The sequence below is a fragment of the Centroberyx gerrardi genome, chromosome 19 (genome assembly GCF_048128805.1).
Source record: "Centroberyx gerrardi isolate f3 chromosome 19, fCenGer3.hap1.cur.20231027, whole genome shotgun sequence".
NCBI lineage: Eukaryota > Metazoa > Chordata > Actinopteri > Beryciformes > Berycidae > Centroberyx > Centroberyx gerrardi.
The window spans coordinates 19,060,015-19,081,405 of NC_136015.1; the positions used below are offsets into that span (position 1 = coordinate 19,060,015).

A 21,391-nucleotide genomic window follows, 5' to 3' on the forward strand; every position below is an offset into this window, starting at 1 on the left:
GTTGTCATTCATTGTCTGTAAACCTCTCCTGCACACTCTCAACTCACTACCTTTCATTCACCCTTCCACATCACTCCCTCGCTCTCTACTCTACACCCACTTCTTCCCCTATTCCTTCTCTCTCCTGCTCCTTTGCAGTGCTGCGGTTAAAAGCCTCCTCACCTTCCCCCCACCACTCGGCAGGACTTGGCCAGAAGTTTGTCAGACACCGCTTCCTGGTTCTGGTAGCAGATGTGACACTCCCCCTGGTAGTCTGGCTCCGAGTACAACATTATCTGACATGAGGAAAGAGATAGAGAGGAACGAGAGGAAAGCGAGAGATCAGATGAATACATTTATAATGGAAGAGTAGCCCTATATAGATGTAGAAGTCCTGGATTTTTCTGCAAGCACTGCATGCAAAACTACTACTGCTACTGCTACCACTGGGGAGGTGAAGTGTCAATATTGAGATGCATAAAAGAGCATACAAATTATAATGTCATGACAAAATATTCACCTCATTCCCGGACTTTGAGCTTTCAAATGCAGCCTAAAAACAAACACAAAACCATAATGTTAGAAGATCAATACTCTGATCAAGTTAATATTTTGCTCCTGTCCTACTCTTCACAACGGTCCTCACCAGTAGGATGGGCTGGATGGAGCAGACGCGCGTGTCTTCGGAGCCCCAGTCAGCACAGTTGTTATAGAAACCCTTCTCTAGGATGTACTGGTTGCCAGAGAAATCCACATGGGAGTAGGCAATCCACCTGGAAGGAAAAGGTACAATTACCTGATCATTACAATATCTATTAACCCTCCAATTAGTCACATAACACTGGTAAATATAGTGTCTATCAACTTACGCCCCATTGAGCACGTGGATGGAGCGGGTGGTGGTTTTGTACCCAAACAGCTCCACGTCAGGTATGGCCTCCGTCACCTCGAAGGTGTTCTCCTCCTGCATCTCCTCCTGCTCCTCCTCTGGCTGCTCATACATCACCAGCAGAGGGTCTGTCAGGTCCTGCAGGGAGAAAGGTCTGGGGTCAGAAGTCAACTCACCCAAATCACACCAAGAGACTGTTTCATTCATTGTTGTTTCATTCAAGGCTGTCTCATTGTTTTTCCGTCAGCTTCCATTCACTCATTAACAGAGGTGTGACCAAGTCAACTTTGCTCAGGTCCCAAGTCAGTCTCAAGTCTTCAGGCACAAGTCTCAAGTCAAGTCCAAAGTCTAAATGTAGATTACAAGTCAGAATGAATCAAGCGTCCAGTATCAATTTAATATCTTAAAGAAAACTAAATATCTAGGACTTTTCAATGCAATATTGTTTTAATAGTATTAAAAACTTGGTAAGAGCATCATGAGTTTGATTTCTATAATCAGTTTCAACAATAAATTCAATCATTCCATACAAATTCAGAAAACAGAATTTAAATTCAAATTTCACAAGAAATAAATTCAAAAACACAAGATCTTTTGTCAAGACTTTAAAAACCTTTTAAAGTCGTCAAAGTACAAGTCAAAGTCAAGTCCCAAGTCACCAGAACCCAAGTCAAGTCTCAAGTCTTCTCTTCATGCATCAAGTCAAGCTGGAGTCTCAAGCAATTAAAATTGTAACTCGAGTCTGACTGAAGTCCAACTCATGTGACTCGTTAACAATATTCAGAGCATCAAGCTCATGTTCTAGCTTGTATGTGATGGGAGCTGCACTTTACTTTTGTTTGGATGAAGGATTTGAATACATTTGAATTATTATTAACAATTAGGAGTTGCTGTGAAGAAGTCGTTGCCACTTACTGCCCGTATGACCCTGGCAGAGCGCAGCTCGGCGTCGCAGCCGCCCCACACCCTCCAGTCATGGTACTCTCCCTCCTCCAGCAGGTACTGGTGGCCTCGGAAACCCTCCTTCTCATAACCCACCCAGCTGAGGAGACAGAGAGACGTAAAGGTTTATAAAACAAACATATTGGTATTTTCCCCCAATTTCATACTTGGCAATTGCCTATTATTGACTTAATGACATTATTCATGAATTTATGACGGGGTGTATGAAACATTCCTTAAAAACAAAGTTAGAAAATAAAATTTGAATTAAACTCATGCAATGATATCAGTTAACCTGGCACTCCTGTTTTATGTATTCAAAAAAGATCATTCGATAGGGTCAAATGAAACTGCTTACACATAGAGGAATGGCCTGTTATGCAATATAATTCTGCAGTAGTAATTTATTGGAGTGAGTATTGCCAGTGTTTGTAACCCTTGAACTTTGAAATAACACACTCACACTCCTCCCAGTACTTTGAGGGAGCCAACGCTGTACATGAAGGCTGTCTGCTGCCTGTCGGTTCTGGTCATGAAGTCCCTCATGTTAGCGTTGACGGTCCTCGATTTCCCAGTGAAGTACGGCTTGTCATAGATCACCATCTTGAAACACATGAGTGTAATTTACAATCAGTGTGACTTAGTCCGTCAAAGCACTGCAGCTGGAGTATCAATTTGACAATCTTAATAACAGTGGTAACATTGTTTAGGAGCAATGATGTATTAGTAGTAGTAGTAGTAGTAGTACTTTGTTACCTTTGGATCATTTGGACTTTCCACTCTTGGTTCACCCTATAATATAAAAAAACAAAATAAAACTAAATTGACTTACTGCAAACAACTCATTGGTTATACTTTCATACAAGATTATTCTGACATCAGGAGAGGGGCTTGTTAATAACTATTTGTAACAGCAAAGAGGGACTCTTACTATTTTGAGGGGGTGCACTGATGCCACGTAGGGCTGCTCCACTCCCCAGGCTGCGGGGTTGGTGTACCCCCCCACCTCCAACACACGTGGTACGCCCTGGAAGAAGGGCTGAGCGTACACCAGCCATCTGAAGAGTAGGGAAGATAACAAACACAATGAGACAAACGGATCCGCCTGAGATCCCACATGATCAACAATCTGTTTCCAAAACACGAACACTATTAAGGGTCTACAACCAATAAAAGTGACTAGTTTGACTTCTAAGAAATTTTAGCCCAATGGTACTACGTACTGGACAAAAATATTTTCTTTTACAATCTATTTTGATTTCTACTCTGATTTCTAACTCACAGTCCAGCGTTAATGATGATGGAGTTGGCTTTGATGGGGAAGCCAAAGATCCTGGCGTCATCAGACGTGTCTCTGAAGATGACCTTCTTCCCCTCAGCGTTCTCCTCTGGGAACAGGCTGATTTCTGGGACGCTGTAGTCCTGGGAGAGGAGAGAGAACATCCTTTAATATCGAGCAATGGAGAAGACAACAGGCTGCAATGCTGCAGTCCTGAGGGAGTTCAGAGAAAAACATCAAGTAGCCATCTAGTAGCCTTTGTGGAAGTTTTACTGAATGCAACAACACCCTCTTTATCTTTAAAGCTACAGTGGTGGCCATTGTAAAAGTCTCACCACACATTAATACTGTAGACTTTTGTCAGAGAAATGTTGTACTACATCATCATTTTTAGGACTTGAGAGACACTCCATCAGCAAGCTTGTAAAAACTACAATGGCTAAACCAATATCTAAATGGAGAAAAAAAAAACAGATTTGAAGGAGCCACTGAGGCAAAGAGGGACAGAAAGTAGTTAAGAAAGGCTGGAAAAAAAAATGTTCAGGAAGTATTTGGGAAATATACACAACAAGCACTTATTAAATGCAAGTTGGGCAAACTCAATAAAGCACACCCTAAGTGCTTAAAATATTTTTTGCACTCATCAAGTTAAATGTTCAGGCATTGTATATCTTGAAATACCTTCAGATCAACAGGTGTTCACTTGTGTTATTTTTTGACACTAGATGGTGCTACACAGTAACAGATCAGTGACACCACCAAGCTATATACTACGTATATTCTATATGCTAAATACTGAATTTGTGAGAATTATTAAGGCTTTTTAATAGCATCTGATAAAGAGAGAGATATCAGATGCTATTAGAACTGGCATCTCTCTTGATAACAATGTTAAGGAGATGAAAAACACTTCAAGTTCTGTTGTATTTTGACATAATTTGACACAGATTTGAACTGCAGGCGTGAAGGCAGACACTGAATGCTGATTTACCTGCTGCTCCCATGTTATTACAGTGTACTCTCATGTCAGTTCAGCACTGCAGACTTAATTAGTACCTGCTACCAACTGCTAGCGGCACTGTTTCATTTTCAACAACTCCACCAAGAACAACAGTGCATGCTGGCTCCGTCTCTCACCCTGACGGCTCTGCGGATAGATCCAATGATGAACCTCCTGGCCGGCTTGGTCTCCTCTGTTTGCCCATCGCTTTTTTCTCCGTTCTGCTCACTGTTCTGACCGGCTGTGCCATTCTCCTTCTGTCCGTTCTGCAGCTGCTGCTCCTCCTCCTCTTCCGGAGGGTTGAAGGGGCAGGTGAGCTCGATGTCTCCCTCGTCCAGGGCGACCTTCTCCCCTTTGAAGTTGGGTTTCTCGTACAGCACCCATCTGGAGAGGGGAAGAGGGCAATGGCATGGGAAAACAACCATGGAGAAGTTAAAACCTCTGTATATACGCATACATCTCTCAATTCTTCTGTGCATGGATGTGTCTAGTTTTCAGAAAATATATACACTACCAGTCAAAAGTTTGGGCACACACACATTTTTCTTTATTTTTACTATTTTACACATTTTAGAATAATAGTAAATACATCAAAACTATGAAATAACACAAATGAATGACATGGTATATACTGTTTCACAACTAGTAAAACAATGGAGACTTCAGAGACCCAGTTATGTAAATATTTTATTCTGTATGGCATCGCCTCATCATTATTCTGTCAACACAGCGTTTGCAAATGGAGAACAAATGGGCCTATTATAACTCCCCTCACTGTTGCCCTTGTTCGATCTGTAATTTGACACAGTTGGTGGTGTGCTACTAAATCAAAGCTTCCCGCTTAATCATTATTCAGAGAATTCTACTGTATCACTGCTCCCATGGGAAAGGAGAGGAGAGGAGAGGAGAGGAGAGGAGAGAAGAGGAGAGGAAAGGAAAGGAAAGGAAAGAAAGGATGACAGTGCAATGTTTTCAGCTTGATCGCCATGTAATTTAAAGTTTATCCAATGGTGTTGGAAAGGATTTCATCAACCAAAGTGTCAGTTTTGAACCCATAGAGGAGCATGTAATCCTTCAGTTGGAGTTAAAACATGAAAATCACAAAAACTGGAGTTACAACGTTTTTACATGACAACAGCGACACACTGAAGACTTTTAAACTGCTAATTGCCAAACACTATGCCCGAATATATGGACTAATCTCCTTCAACTGTTTGAAGCCGGTTTGACAAAAAGCTTCTTGTAAACGCCACACAGTGTTCTCATGCATGTAGCTTTAGCCAAGCACTACTATACAGTTGTTGTGCTGCATGGCCTTAGATAATCTCTTAATAAATTAATCTAGAAGTCACAAGTCAGAGGCTAAAGGGACACAAATGCTACATACTTAAAACTCTTTAGCTACGGCATTATCTGTAATGTGGGTAGTGGTGCAGTATGTGTCGGGTGAGTTCACTGTATAATTATGCTGATTATAAGAAGTCATGCAAGGATTAGCCTGGTCTCAGTACAGGTCAGGGCAGTACAGGAATCAGGGTTGGGTTCACATTGCGTGGGCTACGGTGGCTGACAGATGGCACAGTGGCACAGGATAAAATATTCCATATCAGAGGGAGGTGTGTGTGTGTGCGTGTGTGTGTGTTTGCGTTAACTATTGACAATATTTGCAGGTTCACCGTACCTGAACATCACTTTGTTTTGATACTGCAGAACTAAAGAGATGCATCCGGAGAGAGCGATTCATTTTCAGAAGCGAGCGTCTAATTCCACGTCTCAGAGAACGTCATAAGGTTAGCATTTCAAGATAAACAAGGTGCGGAGGTGGTATCATACCGACTCAGAAAGCCTCCTCTGCTTTAGTCTAATGCCAAATATGTGGCAGTGGCATGAGGAAAACACAAACTGCATCTGTGGTGTTTGTCTACTGCTGGGAGCAGTGAAAGGCAAAGTGAGAATATGAGCAGCTCCAATAAATTGCTGTTAAGATCTTAACTGACAAACACATTATTCCAGAGAATGGTCTTCAAGTTTGAACCTGGCTGCTGTTTGTGTGTGTGTGTGTGTGTGTGTGTGTGTGTGCGCACGCATCAATAGTTCTCTTGTATGTTTTGGTGCAGTGGTAATTCCGGTTCTAATTGGTTCTAGAGCATGTTGCTATGTAAAAGCTTATTTGGATATGTTGCTATGATAAAAGCAACTCACTGTAGACACTGACTCCATACCTGGTTGTTTTTACTAAATGTACATAGAAATTTAAATTTTATATATGTCTCTTTCTCTTTTAAATACATTTTACTTATTGTGAACAAACGTAGGTAAACATTGTATGTGTGTGTGTGTGTGTGTGTGTGTGTGCAGTTTAACCACTCACCCTCCCCTGACCACTCTGATGGAGATGGTCTCCTGCAGCTGCCAGGGCGTGGCGTCGATGACATCACTGCGCACCTCGATCCTCTGGCCGCACATCCCCTGCCGGTCGAAGATGTACATCTAGACAAGAGGTGGACAGACACGATAATGGATAGTAACAGTCGGGAATTCGGTGTCTTGCTCAAGGACACTTCAGTAGGGCGGGTGCTTGCCAAGTCACAGTGCAGAAAGTAAAGTAAATGCTAGAACTATGAAGCTGCATGATAGATGAATAGATCGATTTTTTGGGTGGACCTGAATCTGACCTGAAACTCTGCAGGGGAAGACGAAGACATTTGAATTGTCAAGGTATCAATATGGGGATTAGAGTCGACTCTCATATTAAAAGCTATTTGCTTGGGCCGTGGGAATGACAGGATGGCAGACAAGATACGGTTACATTAATGACAATGAAGGTTTAATGGAGGCAAGAATTGAACCTGTTCTGCAGAGAAAAAGTATTTCATAATGGGCAAGAGGATTATGTACATATAGCAGGCAACCAATATCATTCCAGTGACATTGGGAAACTTGTTTCATATCCAACCATGAATCTCAAATTTCATGCAAATCTCCCTGAGACATCTGATACATGAAATACACAAAGTACAAAGTTACAGTATGTACAGCAGTAGGGTTGCAGCTCGGCACTCTGTCTGACCTAAATGTCAACTCAACCTCTAAGACAGTTCTTGTCAGTAACGTCAGAATTTGAGTACATGTTCTGAACAAAGCCAGTTTATGTCTACAGCCATGTTAAAACAGTCAGTTCAGGTGTGAGGCCCTGAAGCGTGGAATAGTACTCGGAGAGAAGCTGAACCTAAATGTCAACTCCACCTCTAGGAAGCAGGAAGACTACCGCAGGAGATTCACGTCCCTTTGGTTGCATGCAGGAACAGGCTTGACATTTAACGTTAATAACCTGACCATCTTAGCACAGGCAAAGACAACAGGTATGCAGTGTAACAGCATCAATCACACGCTGAAATTCCTAAGTAATCGTTTGGGAGTTTTTGATTATTTGGTGAAGAAAAAATGGTTTGGCACGACATGACAGCAGCTCCTGCCAAAAGTGACAAGGTTATGATAACCAGTATTTAAGGTAGACACAGTTAACCAAAGCAGTGACACAGTACAGTGAACGTCTTGCATTATTTTGGTTGGTGGGATGTCTTAAAAGGCACAGCCGCCTCTGTATTCTGTGAACAGAGGTGTGGCAGAGCGATGCCAGATGAGACTTGAGGCCGTGGGCTCGGATGAACGCGCAAAATATGAAGCTGAACCAGAACGGCCCAGAACAAAGATAACAAAGACGACAAGACAGCTCTTTGATAGCAAGCAACCACCTTTACAATTTGCTCATATAAAACAGATCCTCAGTTCTGATTGGCTGACAGAGTTAATTTAGAGTTCTAATGTGCTGACTGAAAATCACCACTCATATCGGTACTAGAACTATATTGCTTGGCAGAAGATTAACATTTCATTATAATAATTATTTAGTCATTATTGATAGAAAATAAAAGATTTATTGAACATTTGCTTTATTTACTAAAACTGTGTGTTGCTTGCATAGGCAAAAAAATTCATTTTAAGCCTTTAGTATTGCCATTTTTAGGTTATAGGTGCCAGAGGAATGTGTGAAAGTTAATCCAAATGAAAAAAACAGCTGATGGTAAGAAATCTCAATAAAAGTGTTCAAATCCCATGTTCCCAATGTTCTCCTTTCCTCTCTCCAGCCAAGTGTTATCTCTTTACTCTCTAAATGAGTGTGCTCTCTCTGTTGCCAATCACCATTACTTGGAAATGTGCTTATCCATCTAGCTATTGTTACAGCAAATTCCACAGTAATACAGCCTATTGCTGCGATTTTACTTAGTTCCTCCTTGCCTGGCTGAAGGCAAGATAATCAGTGAAATCAGCTGCTGTGGTGTTTGGTTGGAATGAAAACTTTCATCATCAATCAGATGACTTTCAATAGCACATTGTTGAAGACCACTGTCCTAATGGATAGTGTGTTTTGGTTGGAGACTCACCTTTCCAGGTCGAGGGTTGAGTTTTCCATGTTCCTTCTCCTTAGTGAGCTATAGACAAAGAGAGGAAAATATATATATTTTAGCAAACTTGTGATATATACAGTATATGACAGTGTATTTTCCTGTTGTTTGAAAAGTCAAGACACAGAGCAAAACGTTGGATAGAATTTTGTTTTTTATCCCTGTTTGTAATCCTGTCTGTTTTCTTACATTTTATTACTTAATCCTCACGTCTGGTTTCATTTGTCTTTTAAGCCTTATTTTTTTTTATCCCAGTTTGTAACCCTGTCTGTGTCCTTATATTCTTATTTTACTTTATTTTATTTTATTTTTTTTAATCTTAAATTTACTTCAGGTCTGGTTTCATTTTTAATCTCTTTTAATCTCTTCTGTTCTACTCAACGTACTTATTTATCTTAACTGTTTGGAACTTTGCACTTTGTAACAGTTATTTTGAAAAGTGCTATATAAATGAAGTTTATTATTATTATTATTATAATTAGATGAAGGGATTAAATATTATCATTACCACAGTCCATGCAAAACATAAATCACAACCAATTCCAGCTTATCATGTAAGACCCCACATGTCGCATTTACAGAGCGCCATTTACTTCTCACTGAGGAAAGTGTGATCGCAGACTAAGGAGGATCACAGACCAAAGCGATTGTAATAATGCCACAACATGGATCAAATGGCTCAACAGTGACTTACAGTACAAAGGTGTTTCACCACGTTTCCACCTGCTGAATTTACACATGCCAGACAGTCCGAACATTGCTTATATTCATGCCAGCCTGCTCAACAGGTTGGGAGGAGAGAGGGAGAGAGAGGGCTTCCATTCTGACAGACAAACCACCTCATTGACAGGTGGGAAATTATTCTTCCCCTGCACTTGCTCAACCTGATGCATTTCAGTAACACCCCACACCTGCCTGATGAGAACACCAACATGAGTTTAACTGAGGGCTACTGCAAAAATAAGTCTTTTTTTTTGGTGTTTCAGGAAGATCGCGTCTTTTGTTGTCTTGGTTTGAAAACTGTCCAATACAACTAAGTAACTAATGAATGAACTCACCGTTTTTGACATTCCTCTGCCTAACCCATGTGTGTGTGGGAGTGTGTGTGTGTGTGTGGTATGTTGTTGGAATTTTAGAATGTTTACTTGTGTGACTTGGAATGTGGAAGCAGGCTAGCACCATATGACCTGTATACTGATTTACCTGAGAGAATGGTGTGTGTGCTTCTGTGTGTCTGTATGTGTGTGTGTGTGTGTCTTTTGTCTCAGGTATCAGTTGGCCTCTACTCTCCGGGAGCTTACTAGGAAACAGGCTATCTTCTGGATCACATTACGTTACAAACCAAAAAAAGGACCAGCCACAGCATCTATTATTTCAGAAGTCCTCATCAGTATCTGCTCCTTCCCCATTTAATTTGAAAAAGTTATTTTCTAAATTAGCCAATTGTGACTTACTGTACTTACAAAAATAATGTGCCTTGCCATTACAATCCAACATTTACTACAATACTATTTTTGAGAGACAATAACCGATCTCATCCACATGAAACCATTTTAGACATGATAGCAGCTTGACCTTTCTAAATTGCAACAGAACACCTTTTCACATGTTCAGTGAAAGCGAGCTGAGGGGTTGAATAGTCCTCCGGTGCCTTTTAGCCATTGACCTAGTAAATATAAAAGAGTCCTTCATCTTTGGCTCACAGGAATACCATGATGGTTCAAAAGCCCGGTTTCCACTACAGGGCCAAATAGAAATAGTCGGGCCTCGCCTGTTTAATACCTGTCAATTTCCTGAAATTCTTTCTGCATTTTGAGACATGAAGATTTAACATTTAGTAGGGATATAGGCCTCTATTGTCACATAAACAAGCAGTGGTTACAATTTTGAGTTGCTATGACAAAAGTGATTGCTTTACCAAAGCAAAGAGGATAAGGGTAAAAACTGCCAAACTGATTTACTAAAACAATTCACTAAATTTCAAAGTCTATTCTTGTGCTGGTAATCTTGAGGATTGCTGCAGCACATGAGATCCCACACCACATAACCAGCCAGAACCAAAAGTGAATGTAATATGCCAATTATGATTAATAAGCATTGTTTTGATCTTGCGCCTTCTCATTTTGATTTGGCTCGTCTTTACTTCCTTCTGCAGCCATGGTGATACTGTTTACTGTCTACTAAACAACAATCTTATAGGACATACTAATGCATTGCATAATCAACGTCGACCCAAAGTCAACATTCACATGCCTTTAACATTCCTTTAGCATAACAAAGCAGCATGTATGTAGTTTTTTTTTTGGGTGGAAAAACCTGATTCGAACCGCTGAGAGACAGACGCTGTGACAATAGGAGTCTGGTATCATAACCTGTTTGATTGCGACACAAGAGTCTCGCTCATTTGTCCTCAGCACTCTGGTGAAACACTGACTGCTGAAATTGCAAAGATATTAGGGGAAAGATCTAATTAATGAACACCGTAAGTGAAGTCAAAGTTCAAAATAAGGACTGGAAAGCAGCAGACATTTTTAAAACAGAAAAAGAGAGTGCAAATATAGTTGGTACACTAATGTTTAAGTCTGAGATTATGAGGTGTAAATATTATAACCGAGTAGCAAAACATTAGCAAATAACTGCACATTTGTCAGTTGTGATGTTATTGTTTCCCCCAAAATACAAGGACAGAAAATGAAAGATACACAAATATTTCAAGAGCACAGGTTTCACAAGATACGCCTCAGTGCTCCATGGTAACGATTTAATATTGAGCGAAGTATTAAGCTGAGTTAAATGCTGATTTAATCAATACTGTGAATTCATAACAACATATCAAAACAGACAAAGGCTTTTCAGGTGAGTTCAGCACCTGTTGAGGAGGCTGAACTGACTGACTGTCTATTGTTCAGGAATGCTCCATTTACATTTCCCCCTTGAGACCGATTCACTTAATCCTTTAACACAACACACTTAAACCACATTACAGAGAAGCCAGCTCAAAGAAGGACTTCACAACACTTTTGGTACGCTCATTCCAGAGCCTTCTTGGTACAAACGATCGTTTAAGACTTTCTGTTGACATTCTTGGTAGAGCGAACCTGTTACTGAAGCTGCTCCTGCACTGCACAAAAGAGCTGATGAAGAGGATGTGAGGTATTTTTGTTTAGGTATGTTTTAGGTAGTACTTATTCTAGGTATGTACTATTTGCCTGACTTCTTACTAATCACAGTTTCTTGCATCATGTGCTGTGCAGACTGATCTGTCCACCTCTATCCTTCACTGCAGAAGCCCAGGTGAGCTTGTTTTTTTTTTTTTATTCACCCTCTCCACCTCTCACTTGCATTATTCTCTCTTGTACTGTATGGCCACCATTCCTTTTCCATCCTACAGCCTCCTAACTCTATCATTCCCTGATATATAATATGAATCGGTCTCTGCCTGTTTGTTCGTCTGTCCATCACACGAAATATCTCAGGCATCACTGATCGGAGTTCGACAGAAGTTGGGGAAATGACGCATCTCACCACTGCATTCTGTCATGTGCTACAATTATAGGTCAAAACAAGGTGATATGTGTTAATGATTGGCCCAGAGGGAGACTGCATCATTCGTGGGGGATGTTTACTGTTGCCTTGTTTCCCTATAAAAACATAAAATTAACACACACACACACACACACACACACACACACACACACACACACACACACACACACACACACACACACACACACACACACACACACACACAGACACTTCTCCCTTCCGCTCCCTTCCCTCCCAGCAGCAGCCTGGGCGCAATGGCTCCTTTCCCATAAAATGAGTTACCGCAGGCAGGGAACGTGCAGTTTCAGCAAATCACATATCCAGAGTGTGCATGGACATGTGAGACATATGGGAGACAAACAGAACGGAGCAAATCAAAAGTCAGAGGAGAAGGGAAGAGCCAATCGCTTTCTCATCACCTCTTTACCCTTCCACCTCCGCGCTTCTCCCTGTCGACTCCTTTTCATCAGAATATCAAGCGCACAAGGGGAGAAACGCCAGGGTGAACACAAAAGACGAGGTGTGGCTCTGTCTCTGCAGGACTAGACAGATAGCTGGGATGGGTGGGGAGTCTTATAAAGACTTATAAAATAACAAAGCAGAGAGAAGGAGAAAGTGTTCTGCCAGGATTAATAGATTGAGAGGCCTAACTCCCGGCAGCTTCATTTGTGGTTTAAATACATGGGGGGAGACTGTAGCATGTTGCTTAATAGTTCGTGGAAAAGAAGATGTACAGCAAAAAAAAAAGAAAAGAAAAAAAGCTGTCCTAACCGGCTAACTGGGTGTTAAGAGTTCCCTGAAACTTGTATTGAAACAACTAGAATGTGTGTGTGTGTGTGTCTATGTTACCATTTTCTCTCTCTTTCTCTCTCTCCATAGTTTCTTGTTTCTACAGATGCCGTCTTGCTCTCTTTTCTCACTTCTCAGTTGACAGAAGCAAAGCAGGATGAAGCTATAAAATGCATCCCTGGTAACACCCATGTGATAATGGGCCACTTAGCACACTGCTCACTGATAACAGGCCAATTCACTGCCTGGGTGCCTTGGCACAGCACTGTAGTTTATACAGCTACAGTGTAAAGCAATTCTATAGACAGCGTGGTTTGCAACTGTTTTATTTGATAATTGACCTTTTCACTGTTCTGATACTTTCGCATTAGCATATAGCTCAGAAATGTAGTATATAAAGGTCTTCTATACAACATACAATTCTATAACACTACTGTCAACATTACTATTATGACTTTTAGTACTTTTCACTTCATTTTCCAGGGGATTTGACATCCAGGTCAAAGGGGCTAGTGTCTAGGTGACTACCTGTGATCAGTTAGTTAAAGTTAAAGCAGGAAGCTGTTTCTGTAGAATACCAGCAGGTTGCTACCTGACAGAAATGATCACAGTCATTTTCTAGACAGACAGGACCATTTTAAACTCCCCCAGTCTGAAAAAAGAAGAGCTTGGGCTACTGTAGTAATATCTCCATCCCTGATCATGGCAGCAGTAGCCGGATCTCCAGCGGGCCAAGCCCATGCTGAGGTCAGTAACAGTCTCAGTGGCAGAGTCAGTAATATGAGCCCCGGTCACGCTGTGTGCTGTGGCCTGAAAGGAGGAGCTGTCGGAGCCACTGGATATCTATCAGACTACCACACCACCAAAGGGAAACAGGAGGAGACTGTTGAGACTTGAACAAACAGCCTGTGTACACATTTGTACCAAAACTACACAAGACGGCAGCAGACTAATAACTAGTTACACTGCCGGAATCCAGTTGACACTCCTTTTCTATTTGCATGGACAGAATAAAACCATCTGCTGTGGTACGCTGTGCAAAAAATTAGCCGATGATATATGGTTGAGGACAGCATCATTACAAGCGGAATGTAGAGATCTGGTTTTGCTGCGTGTCATATCTCCTCCACCCATCTCCCCTCAGGGATGAGTCCTGGAGTTGCTGAGTCTCTAAACGACTGCTGGCGGAACCGCACTGACAAGCTATAAAGGCTGAGTTTGAAATCATTAAAAAAATTCTCTATGGTGTTGTCGCTGGGGCGTGAAAAAGGAAGAGCCGAGCGAGTTTTTGTTGTAAAGTGTCAGTGTGATCCAGACCCTGCAGGTGTACATGTGTATATGTGTGTGTGTGTGTGTGTGTGTGTGCGTGTGTGTGAGAGACAGAGGGTGTGTTCCCCATGTGTGCACGTGTGAGTAGATGTTCTGCTGCTTGCCAATGAAAATCATTTTGAGGCATGTCCTAATCAGTCAGGCCCATCACATGCACACATGAATGCGTTCATGTAAAAACAAGTACATTATGTGTGTGAGCAAAACTCAGAAAGCACACCCATTTGCCATGTAATTCTGTGTTACTGGGTGTCATTTTTGTAATTTGTGCTGACAGTACTGTAAGGTGATTTGAATCAAAAGGCCACCCAAATGTCATATGTTATGCTAAGTTGCACCGACACCAACCAAAGCCACACGAAGAGTTTTTCTGTGTCTAAAGCAAAGCACATATGAAGTCATCTTTCTCTCCTACTGTAAGCTGAGCTGTTATTTGTCTTGTTTACAACAGTAAGAATGGGTCTGAGAGCGAGGGGTAAGAGCTGCCAAAATAATAAGAAAACATGGACACTGTATACAGGTCGATGCAACATATATGTGGAGGAATCTATTGTATGTTGTCACCATGGACCCAGCTACCATTTCAAGCCTCACACGCCCTCCCACTGAATGCAAACTTTTGTGGATCTTGTACAGAAACACCTAGAAAATCCAGAAACTCCAAATAAAAATAGATTTCATTTTTTCTCATATTCCATATTCATGTCCAGTGCAAAGAATACTACTACTTTATTTTAAGGTATTTTGCAGTCTTCCACTCACCTTTGCCTTGGGCCCCAGAAAAATGCATTAATCATACACTGTGTGGATTTTTCTTTCCTTATCTGAGGCCTGTTCCTAGATTAGTTACTTCTAAAACCTCATCACAAAAAGGTAGAACCTTACAGCTTCATGTATAAATCAGTAAATCCCCTGATTTCAAACAACGCCCTACTATCATGCAACTTAATCTGATAAGGTCATTTATTGCCTGGAGTGCTTTAAGCTATTGCTGCACACTAAATTGTGAAGGAATGGAATGTTATTTTTATGTTCACCTTAAAATACCATGTACAATCAATGAAATACTGACTACTGTGATACTTACGTAAGCATCAGGGAAGGCTCGGTATTTGGGCACTAAAGCCTTCTCAGGCTCAGGTTCTTGGATCTGGAAGTGCGACCCTCCATGGACACTGTTGAAGAGTGGAGACTGCGGGACGCCCAGGCTGCACTCGCTACTGAAGCTCCTCTGCAGAACATGAGTGCCCACTGCCCCAGTGCCTGCACCCATCCCCATCCCCATCCCCATCCCCTGTGTCTGGCCAAACATAGACAAGTCTGGGGTGAAGATGGGCCTGTGGAGCTCTATGGAGCCGGTGGGGCTGAGGAGGTGGGTGGGACTGTTGCTGGAGGGGGGCGAGTTGATGCTTAGCTGTAAAGGCCTGCTCATACGAGCGTTAGGATCTTCAGCCCCAGTCAAGGAGCCTGAAGTGGGGGATGAGGAGTTTAATAGGAAGGAGAAGCGCTCGTAGCGGGACGCCGCCGGGTCTGTTCCAATGTTTTGTCCCACGCTCACGCGGTCGCGTGAAGGGCCCAACTCTGGTAGCGAGCCAGTGCGGAAGAGCGAGCGCTGTGCCAGGGGGTTTGCCTTGCCATTTTCCAGGGTCTGATCTATGGATGCTGGCCTGTAGCTGGAAAAGAGGACACTGTTGTCCAGGCGAGAGCCAGTAGAAGACTGAAGTAGTCCATTTCCATTAGACAATGGGGATGTTAAGTCTTCAGGAGAAGAGTCAAATGGTTTTCTTATTACAATACTACTGGAAGCAGTTGCTCTCAGAGGCATGTTCAGGCCTCTGTCCCCAGGCTGCTCCTGCAGGTGCAAGGAAACATGCAGTAAGAATAGACATACTTAAAAAAACAATGAAACTTACACAATAATGCTTCCTTTGTTTTCTAGGTCCTGAGCCTATGTATAGAACGGTTTTCTGTTCCATGCATTAGGGTACATAAAAACATTTTGCTGTTGTCTTGTGAAAACCTTCTAACTCCAATTTTTCACTTCATCTGAAAGAATACATGGTCTTCTATGGGTGAGAACATTCTCTGACCTCTTGGGCTTATGAAACCCTTTCAAAACCCATTGGATAAATTCAAAAATACATTGCCATCAAACTAAAAACAAGGCCGCTTTTCTTAGTTTCTGAAAAGTTAACATTTTATAGATGACTTAGGATGGCTTATTGAATCTGAGTCTAAATGTGCTGTACCTGCTTCATCATATCCAGCGGTGAACGCATTTCTTTGGGGGTACACCACTTGAGCCCCAGGTCAGCAGGCAGAGTGTAGAGTCCGTTGGGAGCCTCAGCCGGGGCTCCTGGCGCTGGTGGAGACTTTGTCGGACTGGTGAGGGAGGTGGGGAGGTTGGAGATGGTCGGGCTGGGAGCATCCTCAACAATTGGCGGCAGGGCAGACATAAGGCCTTGGGGAGGCCCACGCAAGCTCCTCACTCTCTGGGTGGGTCCCATGCTCTTCAGGGTATCCACCAGGCTCTCCATGTCACATTGGTAGGGGGAGCCTGTGTCTGGGGAGATGGGGGAGGAGGAGGGGGTTGTGGGGTCGGCGACCAGCTCCACGCGTGTGGCCTTGAACACTCCAGAAAAAGAGGAGGAATCGTCTTCTTTGCGGCTGCCGTCGTTGTCGTCGCGGCTGGTTTGATGTGCCGAGAAGCCAGACACCGGGAGCTGCTGTGAGTCCCAGCCTGACTGTATCTTCTCTGGCTCTGCCTCTCTCTGCCTCTGTCCCTCTCTCTCACCTGCAGGTGCAGCAAGCTCCTCCCGCTCCCCGACGCTCCTCCTCCACTCATCTTCTCTTCTCGCTGGCTCGCTCTCACGGCTCAGATAAACTCCGGTCCTGTCACTCAGCCTGTTTCCAAGAGAACTGTGTGTCTCTAGGGAGTGGGAGGAGGAAGGGGAGGCGGCGAGGTGTCGTGTGTACACTGTAGCCTCAGGGAGAGCAGAGGAGGTCAAGTGGGAGGTGCCGGAGTCGGTGTTAAACACTTTGGAATTCAGAGAGTCAGAAAGAGAGGACTGCTCTGTTAGGTCTGGTTTATACTGAGAAACTGCCTCGAATCGGTTTCTCCATGTATATTCGGGTGTGGCAGAGCCTTGATCTGTTCCATTGGACTCAGTTGCAGTAGTGCTCGGTCTTCTGAAGTCCACTGTATCTTGACTGAGATCAGTGGTATCAGTCTCAGTGACCAGAGACACTTTACGGAAACGTTGTTTGGATTCATCATTGCCCTCGTGAGGGGGAGAGGAGGGTTTTATGGAGAGGGTGGTGCTTAGGGTGCTGTAGCCTGAATTCATCTCGTCAGCTGATCCCAGGTCAGCTTTAGTCTGTTGAATCTCTGAAGCAAAGACTTCTAGAGCTGGTCTGGGGACACCTGAAGCCTTCAGGGACCTTGAGAGATATAGAGAAAAAGAGGGATATACAAATATGACAAAAACAGACGAGAGAAATACAGGGAGAGACAGAGAGTGACACATAAAATTTAATGATTGTAATTGACCCACAGAGTGCAGGAAGTGCATTTAAAGCAGTTCTGCCAGGGTGTGGTGATCATGTAATGCTAACAATGCAAATTATACAGGGCAACTTTGAGTATCTTGCCTTGTGTGCAATGTCAAAGAATGTTTACAGAGGCCTCATACAACAGCTATTTGAGTAATTCACTGGCTGTGTCTCTGATGATTTGGTGACAATGTTTAAAAAACTTTTACTGGCTAAACATTTGATGACAATATGGTGATGATGTTAGGAAGGTTTTACCATATAAGAATTATAAAGTTCTTGTAGAAAGTGGATAGAGTGAGAATAATACATTAAAGAATTCAACTGAAGGAAATGAACACCGCTGGGAGGAATAAGTGAACATAATTGCTGTCAGCTGACAACTCAAGGTTACTCTAAGTCAACACGTCTCCATTTGTAATGACTGTACAAAGCCCAACTCTTTACTGTACCTTGCATTTGTTTGTGCAAGTCTCACTCAACACACACTTGCCCAGCGGAGCTACCCATACTTACAATGTAAGCACACATAGCACAGTGGCATCAGATAAGAGCATCCACAAAGGCAACTGCTATATGCGTGTGTGAGTATATGTGTGTGTGTGTGTCTGTGTGCATAGTGTTAGCCCTGCTTACAAAGTCTTCTTCACTTTGTACCCAAATGTGCACTGAATTGAATGTCTAAGTAAGCGTGCATAAGAGAAGTAGTCATTTTAAATCTATTCTCCATCCGTGAGTCATTCAACCTTTAACAGTTAATTGGGATCATGCCTTGTGCACAGGAGGAGAGGTTTCGGGTAGGTAGGCATAAAATTAGGAGCTCTACCTACCGATCTGGTGAAGAGCCCTGACTTGTTCTCATGAAACGTGTGGGTGGCTTCCAGTAGATGGTGAAAAGGTTAAGAAATTGAACAAAGAAAGTATATTATGACTCACTGAGATTAGACCCCTGGGACTGTTTGTCATAGCAGGTGTTATCACTTTGTCACCCATTACAGTTTCATAGAGGTTTATAAGCTTAATGTCAGGGTGGATTCTTCAAAAGGTCACAACTGCATAATTACTTTAGTGAACTACTTGAGTACCATCCCTTCTGCTGCTATTAAATAGCAACAATACCTGAGATGGCACTGTCTGCCAGGATTACAGACAGTGGCGGTGATGCAATAGGTACAAGGCGTATCCTCGGTGGGTATTATAGCCTTCACACAATAGATCCCAACAGGTGTACTGACCTCAAAGTTTTCTTCAAAGTAGTAGACATTAATGAGAATAGAAAACAGCAGAAAATAGCAAAGCTTGCAAACAGCTTCCACCTTACCACAAGAGTCGGCATATAACAAACAATGAAGCACAGCTAGCCGAGCTTCATGGGAATTTATCAACACAGTTGGAACGTGACTTTGATCTGATTTGACTGGAATAAGATCATAATGAAATGGTAGATGACTTGCAGTTTTTGTTTTGTTCTTCCTGCACTGCACTGACAATTCTGAATCTGTGTTCAGAAGACCTTTGGGGTAATTCAGTGAGATTGAATTTATATTTTGCTTTGACAAACATGGACCCCAAACCCTGCTACAATATAATACAGTAGATTTCCGAGAACATTCAAGACAAACAGTGATGAAGAAAATAACCAAAAAATCCTTTAATTTTAACCTGGTTTAATTGAGATTCTGATTCACTTGTTTTTTAGAGATACTGATTGTCTTGTACAGTAAATTTAGCCGTGCTGTCATGCTGAGAGCTACCAAAATGTTCACTTACCAGGTTCAATTTCCCTACTGACTTACATAGTCAAATCGGACAGGAAAAACTCACTGAATTTGCACCCTACAGTATGTATGTTTGCACTGACTGTAGTGATGGGAGGGTGGTGAGTGTCATCTGTAAGTGATCCCCATATTCCACACTGTGCTTGAATATTCTGGAGTAGCACTCCCTCTGCAACCTAAAATCCCTCCAAGATGTATTGAATTTGGTCTCAGCTTTGTTAATAAGAAAGACAGAATATAAAAATGTCTGAACGGAAGCTACTGTTCAAAGACATTAAATACAATCTTAACATGATGTCTGAGTAACATGCAAGTAACATAATGCTCAACAATGTTCAGTAATTTTCCATTTTTGCTGTATGGCAATTAAGCCCAAATGAAGAAATTAAGGCAAAATTAAACAAGGAAAATACTTTTACAGTTACAGAAAAGGTGGACAAACATCACCAATGCATTCTGAAATAAAACATTTTGGCATAAGTTTGTAACACAACAAAATGTATAAAATGTCAAGGAGGTGAATACTTTTCTGAGCGACTGTATAAGGCGATGCAAAGTGTCTTAGCGTGCATGAGTGCACACGTTTTGACTATCAGCGACCCCGAACACACTCATTGGTTTCCATGCCACCCTCCACACACCGACCACACAGATCATTAACTCGGGGATTGTGTGGTTGGTTGTGTACATCCAGACAAATGGTAATGAACTGAAACATTGTTTACGGTGAGATTAACATGGTGGGTAATTTCCCCCTGCATTTCAGAAACATAAGGCTGGATCTACACAGCAGATGGGCTCATCTCAACCACAAACCACATCTGAGTTCTGTTACTCTTTAATTCTGAGGTGAACTATCACTTTAAATAGCATTCCTTCCACAAAACAACCAATGTTTATCGAGCCAAAACACTGCCACTCCTCTCAGCTGAACTCTCATACAAAACTACAAGTCACACTAAAGTTAGAGATCTCCATTTCTTCTTTTTTTTTGTTTAACCATTTTCTCCTAAGATAGATAAGTACTCCTCCAGGTCCTTAGCTGCTCTCACCGTAGCACCACACCTGCACTGGAGGGCACCCGCAAACTTTGGCGCACATCCTACGCCTCCTCTTAGACTTGGCTGTAACATGCAATTTATAATGTCAAAGCTATCACACACATACACTATGTGTGTGATAGGTCGGGGAAGGTATAGAGCAGGGGAATGCAAGCGCACACTCGCATACACACATAAAGCTAGCATGAATGTACATGAACATTCTATGAAGACATGTGCGCACACATACACACACACACACACACACACACACACACACACACACACATTAAGATCCATGCACACACCTGTACTAGAGAACATGTGCGAGCCTTAACAAGGAGGCTAAATACAGTAGAAATTTGAGCATGGGGTGAGAAGCAATTTTGGGAGTGTAAGTGTTGCACAAGAAAGCCAAATTTCCCACATAATTATGTTTCTCCATGGCATAATTTGTGGCTCATTGTGGCACAGGAGTATGCAGCTTTGAAGAAAAAAACAAACACCTACCTGATGAAGGTTATATGTATTTATTTCAATAATTGTTTTAATTGGAAGTAGAAAAGACGAGGTATGGGGGTAGGAAGAAACTCTTTTCAGTTTCAACCTAAAACTGTTTTAGGGGTATTGTAGACACCAGATGTTGTTCTTTCTTTCTGTGTACTGATTAACATCTTTGAAAAATACTATGCTGTTGATTTTGTTTTCCCTAAACAAATACCCCCTGCTGTTTGGGTTAGGCTGCCTGCCTGCTATTAGAAATGTGTTGTAATGTCTACACCACACAGTCGACCTAGCCTAA

At 42.2% G+C, this 21,391-nt stretch overlaps 1 protein-coding gene across 1 annotated transcript in view; it reads right to left on the bottom strand.

The window, feature by feature from the left end:
* Positions 1–21,391, bottom strand: part of crybg2 (crystallin beta-gamma domain containing 2) — a 47,584-nt gene that overhangs the window by 4,304 nt on the left and 21,889 nt on the right. The window contains exons 5-18 of the mRNA XM_071915356.2: positions 16,469–17,660; positions 15,307–16,065; positions 8,535–8,582; positions 6,461–6,579; positions 4,227–4,473; positions 3,093–3,232; positions 2,742–2,868; positions 2,567–2,602; positions 2,274–2,413; positions 1,784–1,910; positions 849–1,006; positions 626–752; positions 500–532; positions 163–275 (exon numbers count right to left, since the gene is read on the bottom strand). Coding sequence (XP_071771457.2) covers positions 163–275; positions 500–532; positions 626–752; positions 849–1,006; positions 1,784–1,910; positions 2,274–2,413; positions 2,567–2,602; positions 2,742–2,868; positions 3,093–3,232; positions 4,227–4,473; positions 6,461–6,579; positions 8,535–8,582; positions 15,307–16,065; positions 16,469–17,660 — 3,366 coding nt within the window. The remainder of the gene's footprint in view (positions 1–162; positions 276–499; positions 533–625; positions 753–848; positions 1,007–1,783; positions 1,911–2,273; positions 2,414–2,566; positions 2,603–2,741; positions 2,869–3,092; positions 3,233–4,226; positions 4,474–6,460; positions 6,580–8,534; positions 8,583–15,306; positions 16,066–16,468; positions 17,661–21,391) is intronic.